Genomic DNA, 12515 nt, shown 5'->3' on the forward strand with positions numbered 1-12515 from the left:
TTGCTTGCCCCCCCACCCCCGCAGCCAGCTCCGTGTGACCTGAAGCCGCCAGCCCCCGTGGCTGGCAGGCCAGGCCCGGCTGGGGAGAGACTGCCCCGTGCGGCCTGGGCAGGCGACTCCGCCCCCTTGCGGGAGCCTGGAGGACTGGTGGCTGGCAGACGAGCCCCCTCGCGCCAGGCAGCTCCACACTCAAGAGCCAGCATAGCAAAAGCCTTCACTTGGTTATTGGCCCAACCCCCAAATCTGTCTCTAAGCAGTCCCAGAAAACAAGTGAGGGGGGCCAGCGAAACCTCCTTGTTTCGCACTCCTTCAGCTCTCCAGGGACACCTTTGCACCACAACTGGGCGCCACTGGCTGTGGTGATGCACAGCGTAATGGAAAGGCTGCCATTTCCCCTTGCCAAGGCTTCTGAGGTCACGAGGGAGGGAGGGTGTGCCAAAGACAACACTGGCTTGTTTGCTTTGCTTGCTGAAACCTGACACGCCAGTCTTTTCCTGCCTCAGGAGCTCTCCTCCAGGGTATGAGGTCTTCCGGTCCATCCTGGCCCCCATCAGGATGGGCAGGACAGGTGGCAGCTCTGTGTCCTGCCACAACCCAGGCAGCCAGCGGGGAAGGGCAGGCTTCGGTCCGCCAGGGCCCACCGCTCAAGGGCATCAGGGCACGCCAGAGGCTTCCAAGGCACAGGTCTCCGCGTGAGCACAGGGCCTGAGGAGTCCCTGGCTGAGGGGCCCTGTTCTCCCTGAGGCACGGGGGAAGCCCCTGCTGTTGCAGGCATGGGCGGCGTGCCCGTTCCCTTCCCCCTCCAGGGCACTGCTGCTCCACGGCCACGGCGGGACCGCTTCGGTTGCCCCCGGGTCGCTCTCGCTGTGGACGCCCCCCAGCTCCCCAGCGGCGCAGCAGTTCGGGGCACTCTCGACATCGCCACTGTGAGCAGAGGCCTTCTGGCTGGCCGCCATCGGCTCGAACGGCTCCTTTCTGCCCAGGACGTGCCGCCCAATGATCTTGCGGAAGGTGTGCCGGAACTCCCTGATCCTGTACGCGTAGATCAGCGGGTTCACCACGGAGTTGGCGTGGGACAGGAGGATGGCCAGGTACATCAGCCAGGGGGGCGGGTGGCCGCAGCCCTCGCAGAAGTGGGTGTAGCAGTTGACCGTGTGCAGTGGGAGCCAGCAGAAGGCGAACAGCCCCACGATGATGGCCAAGGACTTGGCCGCGTGGACCTCCCTCTGCAGGACGGAGCGGGACCGCTCGCCGTGCACCATCTTGTTCTCGATCTGCTTCAGCTGCCGCCGGGCCGCCATGAAGATCTTCAGGTAGATGCCGAGCATGAGGAGGAGCGGGGTGAGCACGCACGCGAAGAAGTTGTAGTAGACCATGTACTCCATGGGGACCACGGCCTCAAACAGGCAGGGCACCAGCGGCGAGCTGCAGCTGTTGGCGGGCGCGCCGAGGCCGCCGGGTTGCGCCCCGGCCCCCGAGGAGGGCCCGTGCCAGCCCAGCATCGGGGTGAGGCCGATGGCGAAGGACAAGACCCAGCAAATGGCTATGATGCCCTTCGCCCGCAAACTGGTCACCAGCGCATTGTACCTGGAGAGAGAATCAAAGGCAAGGCGAGTCAGCACGCGAAGTCAGAGTGCCACTCGTACTCCAAAGCGGAGAGATGTGTACAGAACAAAGAGAACAGGCATTTGCTGTGCGGTCCTGCCCTGGAGCACTGCAAAACTGCATCTCAGGCTGCCCAGCACAGACGCTCTGTGGACAGGCACCTCGGTGTCGACCGCCCTCTCTGCAGTGCCTGTGTCAGTTTTGCAGGTGTCAATTTGCCCTGGACTCGCCAAAGCAAGCTGGAAACGGTCCCTCAAGGAAGATGCAATTGAGATCTGTGCCAAATTGACCCATTTCTTTATGGCCTCCCTGCACGGAAGGGCAGGCTGAAAAACACCCATTTGTCTGTGTTCGTTGGAGAAAGAACCATCCCCACTCTTACGTGCTATTCAAATCCTGCCCAGAGGAGCAGACAAGTTCATGGAGTCTACACAGAGAACAGGGTTTGCTTGTTTAACACAGCTGCCTTTAAACCAGGCCTGTCAGATGGCAAATCTCGGGATGTTTTGGACTTTCATGCTCGGAAGTCCTGCCACTGGGGCTCCTGGGAGCTGGTCCAAAAGGCCTGTGGCGCTCCCTTCTGGCCGCTCCCGCTTTGAACGAAGCAGCCCAGGGCACGGGCAGTCCCAGCTCCAGGCCAGGCATCCACTCTTGTTTCCACGCCAAGATATTTAGCAAAAAAATCAAGCAGAGAAGGCCGGAGAAACAGCTGGTTGCTTCAAACAAATATACTGAATTGCCAGACCAGCTAACTGACCTGACATGCAGGATCATGAAAGGGAGCCAGGAGAGCGTTCCTGGCGGAGGGTGGGCTGCAGGGCCTCCAGAGACATTTGCCTGTCCAGCATCCCACAGGATAAAGAGAGGATTCCGCAAGGCAGACTTTCCTGCTGGCCCGGCTGCTTGAAGAAAGGGGGTGCCAGCTGGCCAGTCTTCGCCTGGAAGCAGCCGCTTCTGCATCCCAGGCAACCTGCACACGGACCAGAACAGAGCCGAGCCAAACCACAGTGCCGAGTGGTGGGAGTGTGCAGGTCCTTCCCCAGGGGCTTCTCCGAAAGAAGGCAGCGGGGGAGGGAGCCACCACAAGGCCTCAGGGCCCTCACAGAAGCACCATCTCTGCCCGCCCATCCAGGAATGGCCCAGCCTGTGGAGCCCGTGGGGTGAAGGCGCAGAGGGACTCTGCAGAGAGGTCCTCCTGGGGGTACAAGTGGATCAGCAACTGCCCCACACATGCCGGAGCCATGGGATGTGGAGGGCACTGGAGCCAGGAGCACCTTGGGAGGGCTCACCTTCCGCTCACAGTGGGAGACACCCGGGGTAGACTGGTCTGCAGGGAGAGGCCTGAGAGGGCCGCGCACCAGGCAGGCCGGGGTTCCTTCGGCAGCGGGTTCCGCACAGGGGCTTGCTCTGTCAAGGCAATTATTCTCACTTTGGCAGAGCAGTAACTTTCCAGTAAATATCAGCTTGCATCATTTTTTGATCTTTCTCTTGCATTTTGGCTTGACCACTCTGCACATGGGCGCATGCGTAATTCAATACCAACCAGCAAGGAAATCAGCCCTTTGAGTTAACTTCTGCAAAAGTCTTCTTTTAAGAGCACAGTCACAAACAAAACTGATTTTATTAGATCAGTAATGTGCAATTCCACTCATGCAGTGCATTATTAAGAGGAGCAATAATTGTTTCATTTCTGTACAGCCCAATAGCCAGAAGTCAATAAAAAGTGTAAAATTTCAATATAAACAGAATTTAAACTAATCTGAACAGCACATTTCTGCAACTGAATATTGAAAAATGATTTTTGCATGCAATGTGTGGAAAAAACTCCAATGAACCTAAAAGCAAGATTCCGTAAACACAAATCTGTAATACTTATCTGTAAATGGGGCAGCCTGTTGCAGGAAAACAAATGCCTGACTTTCAGTTGCTTCTAACTAAATCAAGAAAGGCCACCAACATGCTTGAGAGGAAGGAAAACATTTGGATCTAGAGATTCAAGACTCCTAGTCCATGTGCCTCAGCTTGGGGACAACGTGTGATGTGGCAGTCAGAGGGCAGGCTCGCGTTCCTTGGCGACCTGGATGTTGGTCCCTGCTTGGCCATGAAGCCACTGGGTGGCTGTGGGCTAGTCATGGACTCTCCGCCTGGCCCACCTCATACGGTTGCGGCGAGTGTAACACAGATTGGAAGAGAACCGAGTGAGCTGCCCCGGGTTCCTCTCACAAGAGGAATCCTCATCATCACCACAGAATAGCACCAGCTTACACACCTCACACCACTCACACCTCTGTTCCCCTATCTAGACATTTTCGTCTCCCAGCATTACAGAAGAGCACTGCTGAGAGCCCTCCAGCAGCAGACCCAGTAAGGAGGGCAGAAGCATTTGCGGTATGATCCGATGGTCTCCTGATGACACCTGGGAGACTGCAGGAGGTTTTGGCATTCAGTCACCAAGACCCGCCTGTATTGCTGTTCGGACCCGTTAAGCTTGAGCCACCCCCGCACTGACCCCTCACAGCTGGCATGGAACTCTGTTTGCACATGCAGTGCGATGCGGTGGCCAAGAGGGCGAGCGCCACCCTTGGCTGCACAGCCAGAAGCGTGGCTTCTATATCAAGAGAGGTATTACTGCCACTCTACATGACTCTGGTGTGCCCGCAACTGGAGTATTGTGTTCAGTTCTGGGCTCCACATTACAGAAAGTAGATAGCCAGGTTGGAGTCAGTGCAGCCTAGGGCCACAAGGTTGGTGGCTGGTTTGCAGGGGATGCCGTATGAGGCGAGACTGAGGGAACTGGGTCTCTTCAGCCGGGAGAAGAGGAGACTCAGAGGGGATCTGGCGACATACAGGTACGTGAGGGGGTGTCACACGGAGGGGGGTCGAGACCTGTTCTCCCCTGCAGAGGAAGGCAGGACACGCTCCAATGGAGCAAAGCTCAGGGAACCCAGGTTCCATTTATTTATTTTTCGATTCATATCCTGCCTTTTTCCTACAAAGGGCTCAAGGCAGCTTACATCATTCTCCTCCTCCATCTTATCCCCACAACAACAACCCTGTGAGGTAGGTTGGGCTGAGAGTCTGCGACTGGCCCAGAGTCACCCAGTTGGCTCCATGGCTGAGCGGGGACTAGAACCCAGGTCACCTCAGTCCCAGTCCCAGCTCTTAGCCACTGCTCCACACTGGCTCTCCAAGAAGCCAGGAAGCATTTCCTGACAGTCAGGACCCTGAGGGTATGGAATGGGCTCCCATGGGAAGTGGTTGAGGCCCCACTGGTGAGAGTGTTCAAAGATAGGCTAGACATGCACATGGTAGGTATGTCATGAGTGGAGCCACCTGGAGCCGGGGGTCAGACTAGATGGCCCAGGAGACCCCTTCTAACTCACTATGTTTCTGTTTCTATGTTTTCAGGACTGACACCTGCAAATTGCTCCAGGCCTTCCAAGAAGAAGAAGATGCTTGGCCTCAAATCTTCAGGAAACCAAACTGGGGTGGGATCAAGGTGTATTTGCAGAGTGTGTGTGATCTTCCGACGGTTGGAGTGGAGAAGAACTTCGCCACAAGCTACTCCCAACTGCTGGAAGGCAGGACTAGGCAAGAGGATGGGGACTTCGACTGAACTCCTCCCAGCCTCGTAGACACCTATGCAGCCTTCTCAAACTGGAGCCCCACTCCCGCAACTGTGGAGTCTGATGAACTAAGCACAACCCTTGCAAGCGGAGGTTTACCTAATCTCTCGCCTACATGATCAGTTTCAGAGACCGAAAAAATGACAGTCTACTTCAGAGCCCTTCTCACTGCTTTCTGCACTCACCGAGGGTTTAAGGAAAGCTCTAACGACACGCAGCGGTGGCTGGTTCTGCTGCACTTCCCCCTTCCCTGCCTGAATTCCAATCATCCATGTTCAGTCTGCACTGTGGAAACTGTGTATGAGGGTTTAAACCCATGAGGTTTTAACTGCATATTTAAAAGTCATGAGCTGAAAATACTTGAAAAGTTTAATGGAAGACTAAGAACGGCCAGATCTTTGCCAAGCTGATTTCTGAAGCCATCCAGCTGTTATCCCACGGCTGGAAAGATCCATTCTGTGCCATTACAAACAGACTTCTGGCCCACCCTGGCTCCCTGGGGACCCACATGTGAGTCACAGTGGGGTCCGGGTAGGATTAAAAGATTAAAGCAAGGGCCTTTTCAGTGACACACATGGGGAGGGGTGGCTGCGACCGGCTTTGCTTCTGATGCAAGCAAACGCTTCGTTTATCTTCCAGTATCATCCAGTGAACTTTTTTAACCATTGTTTTCAGGGAAATGTGACGACAGCCTTACTTTTAAGTTGCCTCTGTCCGTATTTTGGGCTCTTCTTGGGAGCACGTGCCTCTTGCTCAAGAGAGGGGAATGAGCCCCCACGGGCCCTGCTCACCTTCCGAGAATCTGCCCAGCAGCGCCCTTTCCTCCCAGGTGAAAGGGCAGGTACACAGCACATGCCAAAAGCTCCTGTCCCGCCTCTCCTGGCACATGTTCACTTCCCAGGCTGCCGTTCCAGCTTTAATCACGTGGAATTTACAACTGTGAGCCTCCCACAGCCCCATCCTTCTGGGTAAAAAACGGGGCACACATCCAATCAAGCAATCCATTTAGGGATGCTGTAAGGGTTCATCCAGCTTCTCAGATATGCTATATAATGATGCAAAGGCAGCTTTTCAGTGGTGACCTGAGAAGGCCCATTGAGGCCCATTCAAAGTCAAGACTGTCTCCTTTCTCCAGCAATATGTGCAGGAGCTGTCTTTCTGCCACCCAGCAGCTTCATCTGCCCTTATTCTCTTTCTATCCTGACACAACAGTGTATCCCGCACTGTTGTTGTTGTTGTTGTTGTTGTTGTTGTTAGTCACGAAGTCATGTCCGATCCATCGCGACCCCATGGACAACATTCCTCCAGGCCTTCCTGTCCTCCACCATCTCCCGGAGTTCACCTAAGCTCACACCAGCTGCTTCAGTGACTGCATCTAGCCACCTCATTCTCTGCCCCCACTTCTTCTTTTGCCATCTATTGTTCCCAACATTAGGCTCTTCTCCAGGGAGTCCTTCCTTCTCATTAGGTGGCCAAAGTATTTGAGTTTCATCTTCAGGATCTGGCCTTCTAAAGAGCAGTCAGGGTTGATCTCCTCTAGGACTGTCGGGTTTGATCTCCTTGCAGTCCAAGGGACTCGCAGGAATCTTCTCCAGCAGCACAATTCAAAGGCCTCAGTCCTTTGGTGCTCAGCCTTCCTTATGGTCCAGCTTTCACAGCCATACATTGCAACTGGGAAAACCATAGCCTTGACTATACGCACTTTTGTCAGCTGGGTGATGTCTCTGCTTTTTAGTATGCTGTCTAGATTTGCCATAGCTTTCCTCCCCAGGAGCAAGCGTCTTTCAATTTCTTGGCTGCAGTCCCCATCTGCGGTGATCTTGGAGCCCAGGAAAATAAAATCTGTCACTTCCTCCATTTCTTCCCCATCTATTTGCCAGGAAGTGAAAGAACCAGATACTATGATCTTAGTTTTCTTAATGTTGAGTTTCAAGCCAACTTTTGCGCTCTCCTCCTTCACCTGCATCAAGAGGCTCTTTAGTTCCTCTCCACTTCCTGCCATAAGAGTGGCATCATCTGCATATCTGAGATAGTTGATATTTCTCCCAGCAATCTTAATTCCAACTGGTGATTCATCCAGCCCCGCCTTTCTCATGATGTGCTCTGCATATAAGTTAAATAGGCAGGGCAACAGTATACAGCCTTGCCAAACGCCTTTCTCAATTTTGAACCAATCAGTGGTTCCGTGTCCAGTTCTCACTGTTGCTTCCTGACCCGCATATAGGTTTCTCAAGAGACAAATAAGATGGTCTGGTACTCCCATCTCTTTAAGAACTTGCCACAATTTGTTGTGATCCACACAATCGAAGGCTTTAGCACAGTCAATGAAGCAGAAGTAGATGTTTTTCTAGAACTCCCTAGCTTTCTCCATGATCCAGTGTATGTTGGCAATTTGATCTCTCATTCCTCTGTCTCTTCGAAATGCTGCCTGTACTTCTGGTAGTTCTCTGCTGCAGCCTAGCTTGTAGGATTTTGAGCATCACTTGGCTAGCATGTGAAATGAGTGCAATGGTGCGATAGTTTGAACATTCTTTGGCATTGCCCTTCTTTGGGATCGGAATGTAAACTGACCTTTTCCAATCCTGTGGCCACTGTTGAGTTTTCCAAATTTGCTGGAATACTGAGTGTAGCATGTTTACTGCATCGTCTTTTAAGATTTTGAGTAGCTCAGCTGGAATACTGTCACCTCCTTGTTGTTGCTCAGACTTCCTATTTATTTATTCATTTATTTTTCGATTAATATCCTGCCTTTTTCCTACAAAGGGCTCAAGGCAGCTCACATCATTCTCCTCCTCCATCTTATCCCCACAACAACAACCCTGTGAGGTAGGTTGGGCTGAATGTCTGTGACTGGCCCAAAGTCACCCAGTGGGCTCCATGGCCGAGGGGGACTAGAACCCAGGTCGTCTGAGTCCCAGTCCCAGCTCTTCACCACCGCGCCACACTGGCTCTAAGGCTCATTTGAGGTCACATTCCAGGATGTCCGGCTCAAGGTCAGTGACCACCCCATCATGCTTATCAGGGATGTTAAACTCTTTCTTGTATAGTTCTTCTGTGTAATCTTGCCACCTCTTCCTAATCTCTTCTGCTTCTGTTAGGTCCCTGCCCTTTTTGTCCTTTATCATGCCCATCTTCGCATGAAATGTTCCCTTCATATCTCCAATGTTCCTGAATAGATCTCTGGTCCTCCCTATTCTATTGTTTTCTTCTATTTCTTTGCACTGTTCATTTAAGAAGGCATTCTTATCTCTTCTAGCTATTCTCTGCAAATCTGCATTCAATTGGGTGTGTCTTTCTCTTTCTCCCTTGCCTTTCGCTTCCTTTCTTTCCTCAGCTATTTGTAAAGCTTCCTGAGACAGCCATTTTGCTTTCTTGCATTTCTTTTTCATTGGGACGGTTTTAGTTGCTACCTCTTGTACAATGTTGCGAACCTCTGTCCATAGTTTTTCAGGCACTCTGTCTATCAGATCTAAGTCCTTAAAACTATTTGTCACCTCTACTGTATATTCATCAGGGATATGATTTAGGTCATACCCGAGTGGCCTAGTGCTTTTCCCCACTTTCTTCAATTTAAGCCTAAATTTTGCAATGAGAAGCTCATGATCTGGGCCACAGTCAGCTCCTGGTCTAGTTTTTACTGACTGTACAGAGCTGCTCCATCTTTGGCTGCAGAGCACATACTCCATCTGATTGACTGTCTGGTGATGTCCATGTGTACAGCTGTCTCTTGGGTTGTTGGAAAAGAGTGTTTGCTAAGACCATCGTATTCTCTTGACAAAATTCTACCAGCCTGTGCCCTGCTTCACTCTGTACTCCAAGGCCAAACTTGCCTGTTATTCCAGTTATCTTTTGGCTTCCTACTTTAGCATTGCAATCCCCCATGATGGTAAGGACATCATTTTTGGGTGTTAATTCTAGAAGGTGTTGTAGGCCTTCATAGAACTGGTCAACTTCAGCCTCTTCAGCACCAGTGGTTGGGGCATAGGCTTGGACTTGGACTGCTGTGATGTTGAATGGTTTTCCTTGGATTCGAACTGAGATCATTCTGTCATTTTGGAGATTGTATGCCAGTACTGCTTTTCCTACCCTTTATTGACTATGAAGGCTACTCCATTTCTTCTGAGGGATTCTTGCCTGCAGTAGTATACCTGATGGTCATCTGAATTAAATTCACCCATTCCTGTCCATTTTAGTTCACTGATTCCTAAGATGTCGATGTTCAGTCTTGTCAGCTCATGTTTGACCACATCCAGCTTGCCTTGATTCATGGATCTTACATTCCTGGTTCCCATAGTGTATAGATCTTTACAGCATCGGACTCTCCTTTCACCACCAGATACATCAGCAACTGAGTCCTTTCAGCTTTGACCCAGTCGCTTCATTCTTTCGGGCGCTACTAGTACTAGCCCTCTGCTCTTCCCCAGTAGCATATTGGACACCTTCCGACCTGAATCGTTTTGCCCTTTAGAACTGTCCATGGGGTTTTCATGGCAAGGGCACTGGAGTGGGTTGCCATTTCCTTCTCCAGTGGCTCACGTTTTGTCAGAGCTCTCTGCTATGACCTGTCCGTCTTGGGTGGCCCTGCACGGCACAGCTCAGAGCTTCATTGAGCTGCGCAAGCCCCTTCGCCACGGCAAGGCAGTGATCCAGGAAGGATCCCTCCCTAAAAGGTGTGAATTGGAAAACCATTTCACATGCAGACGTGCTGTGTCCGCTTGTGCTCAGAGCTTGCACAGCCTGCCCTGGGCCGCCCTTGCCAAAGCAAATCAAGCGAAGGCAGAGTCTCCTGCCTGCCTGGGATCGCAGGGGCACCTCCTTGTTCCCGTTCCCACTTCAACAGCCAGACAAAGGGAGCCCTCGCCAGCCAACTGTGATGCCCAAGGAAACGCACCTTCCCTGCGGTTGCAGCAGTTTGGCTTTGCGGAAGAGACCGATGAGCCTGAGCTCTGCCACGACGGAGCCGCCGGGAGTGGAGCTGGGTCCCACTGGGGTGCCTGGCCAAGGCCAGGGCCCTCTTTGGAGCGTGTGCAGGGCCCCCGATCCAGCGGGGCCGACGTACCGCGTTGTGACAGAGGAGCCTGCACATCACTCCCCGCAGGGGACTGCCACCCTCACAGTGCGAAGTCAAGCTGCGGGTGCTCCCCCGCCCTCCTTGGGCCCTCGGAGCTCAGCCCAGAGGCAGGGGCTGCGTGGTGCCTGGGCCCCGGTGCCCTCCCGCACCCTGCGAGAGGCCCCCACCCCCGGAAGCCACCCCCGCGCGTTTACCTGAGCGGGACCCGGATGGCGATGATTCGATCGATCGCAATGGCCAGGAGGCTGAAGATGGAGCTCTGCGTCAGAACCAGGACGAAGCAAGCGATGAAGAGGCAGCCGTGGAAGAAAGCACAGAAGCCGGTGCTGATGGCGATGGCGAACGGGACCGCCAGCACCCCGACAGCGATGTCTGCCACAGCTAAGGAGACCACAAAGTAGTTGGTGGCATTCTGCAGGTTGCTGTTCAGGCAGACGGCCCAGCAGACCAGGACGTTGCCCAGCACGGCCAGGAGCGCGATGGCCAGCTCCAGCACCACGTAGACCACGTCCGCGGGGAAGCCGCCCTCCTCCCGCGCTTGCATGGCGCGGCCGGCCCGAGCGGCTCCCGGAAGCCCCCGCGTCCATGCCTGCAGGGCAGCAGGCAGCTGGCACACCCAGTGGGCTCGCCCCTCAGCGGGAGCAGGGCACGCAGGCGAGCTGGCAGGGGGCCGGGGCCGGGGCCATGCTCCAGACACGCGCAGGCTCCCCGCGGGCCTGCCGCACCGCAGCCTCCTGCACGCCCAGGCGGCCGAGCTCTTGGCGACGGTCACACTTCCCGCCGAAGCAGTGCAGTCCTCCAGCCGTTTCCTGCCTTCTTCACCACAACTCCCTGTGTGGCTTGTTCCTCGGGTCTCCTCTGAAGGGGGGACTGCAGGCCAGGATTCTCGGTTGCTGCTGGTACCCCCGTTTCTGCCTTGAAGGGGAGATGGGAGGGAGGAGCACATTTAGGTCATTCTCTCCCTAAAACCACCCCCAGAACTGCAGCAATCAAGCAAATGAGCCAGCAAACAGTCCTAGAGCAGCAGCCGGACAGGGTCATCGCACGGAAGCGGCTCAACCAGAAATGCGAAAGCTCAAACCACCACCTGAGTTTAAATTCAAATTCTGTGCCTTTCGAACATTCTCTGTTCACTTCATAGAAACATAGAAACAGAGCGAGTCAGAAGGGGCCTCCCGGGCCATCTAGTCTGACCTCCAGCACCAGCCGGCTCCACTCACAACATGCCCACCATGTGCACGTCCAGCCTATCCTTGAACACCAGCACCGATGGGGCCTCAACGACCTCCCGTGGAAGCCCATTCCACACCCTCGGGGTCCTAACTGCCAGGAAGTGCTTCTTGGCATCCAAATGGAACCTTGGCTCCCTGAGCTTTGCTCCGTTGGAGCATGTCCTGCCTTCTTCTGCAAGGGAGAACAGGTCTCTACCCATCTCCATGTGACATTCGTGCTCCATGAGGCCTCAAAAATGGAGGCCAGCGGGCGTGAGAGAACCCCTGCCAACTCTCTAAGTACTCTCGGGTGTAACCCGTCAGGGCCTGGCGTCTTTGTAATGTCCAATGCCCTGAGGAGCCCCTCAACTTCAAGGGGGGGTGACTCTAATCTGTGCCCCTAAGTCCCCAGCCTCATCTAATCTCCTATGCGGATATCCCCCGTCCTGCTTTGGGGAGAACACAGAGGCAAAATAGTCATTTAGCATCTGTGCCTGTTCCCTCATATCAGTCACTGGATCTCCTTCCTCCTTATTTAGTGGTCCCACCACTTGTCTCCCCTTCCTCTTCCTATTTACATGCTGAAAGAAGCCCTTTTTGTTGCTCTTGATATTCCTGGCAAGTCTCAGCTCGTAATCAGCCTTAGCCTTGCAAAGAATCCTTCTGCAATGGGCCTCCTCCTCCCGGTATACCCTTTTGTCTATTTCCCCCAGTACCCATTTCCTACGGAGGTTCCTCTTTCGTCTAATCCCTCTAACCACCTCCTTTCTCATCCATGGTGGCACACTCCTCCGCCTCCCCACCTTACTGACTAGAGGTATCGTCAAGGCTTGTGCCTCCAAAACCTCCCTTTTGAGTGCCATCCACCCCTCCTCAACTCACTTACCTTCCAGTAACCTATCCCAGAAGACTTTCCCCAGTCTGGCCTTCAGTTGGCCAAAGTTGGCCCTCTTGAAGTCCCAGCTTCTAGTGCTCGACCTGCTGCACGTCCCCATTCCTCTG

The 12515-nt window shown here is 53.8% G+C and overlaps 1 protein-coding gene across 1 annotated transcript; it reads right to left on the bottom strand.

Moving 5' to 3' along the window:
- Positions 1–653: 653 nt before the first annotated feature.
- On the bottom strand, positions 654–10846 carry ADORA2A (adenosine A2a receptor). The gene is made up of 2 exons (XM_044444177.1): positions 10497–10846; positions 654–1587 (listed from the first exon to the last, which is right to left on the bottom strand). Exons 1-2 carry the CDS (start codon positions 10844–10846, stop codon positions 654–656), a joined length of 1284 nt encoding a protein of 427 aa, XP_044300112.1.
- Positions 10847–12515: the final 1669 nt, after the last annotated feature.

Source organism: Varanus komodoensis, unplaced genomic scaffold (assembly GCF_004798865.1).
Source record: "Varanus komodoensis strain SLA01 unplaced genomic scaffold, ASM479886v1 scaffold44_3, whole genome shotgun sequence".
Lineage (NCBI taxonomy): Eukaryota > Metazoa > Chordata > Lepidosauria > Squamata > Varanidae > Varanus > Varanus komodoensis.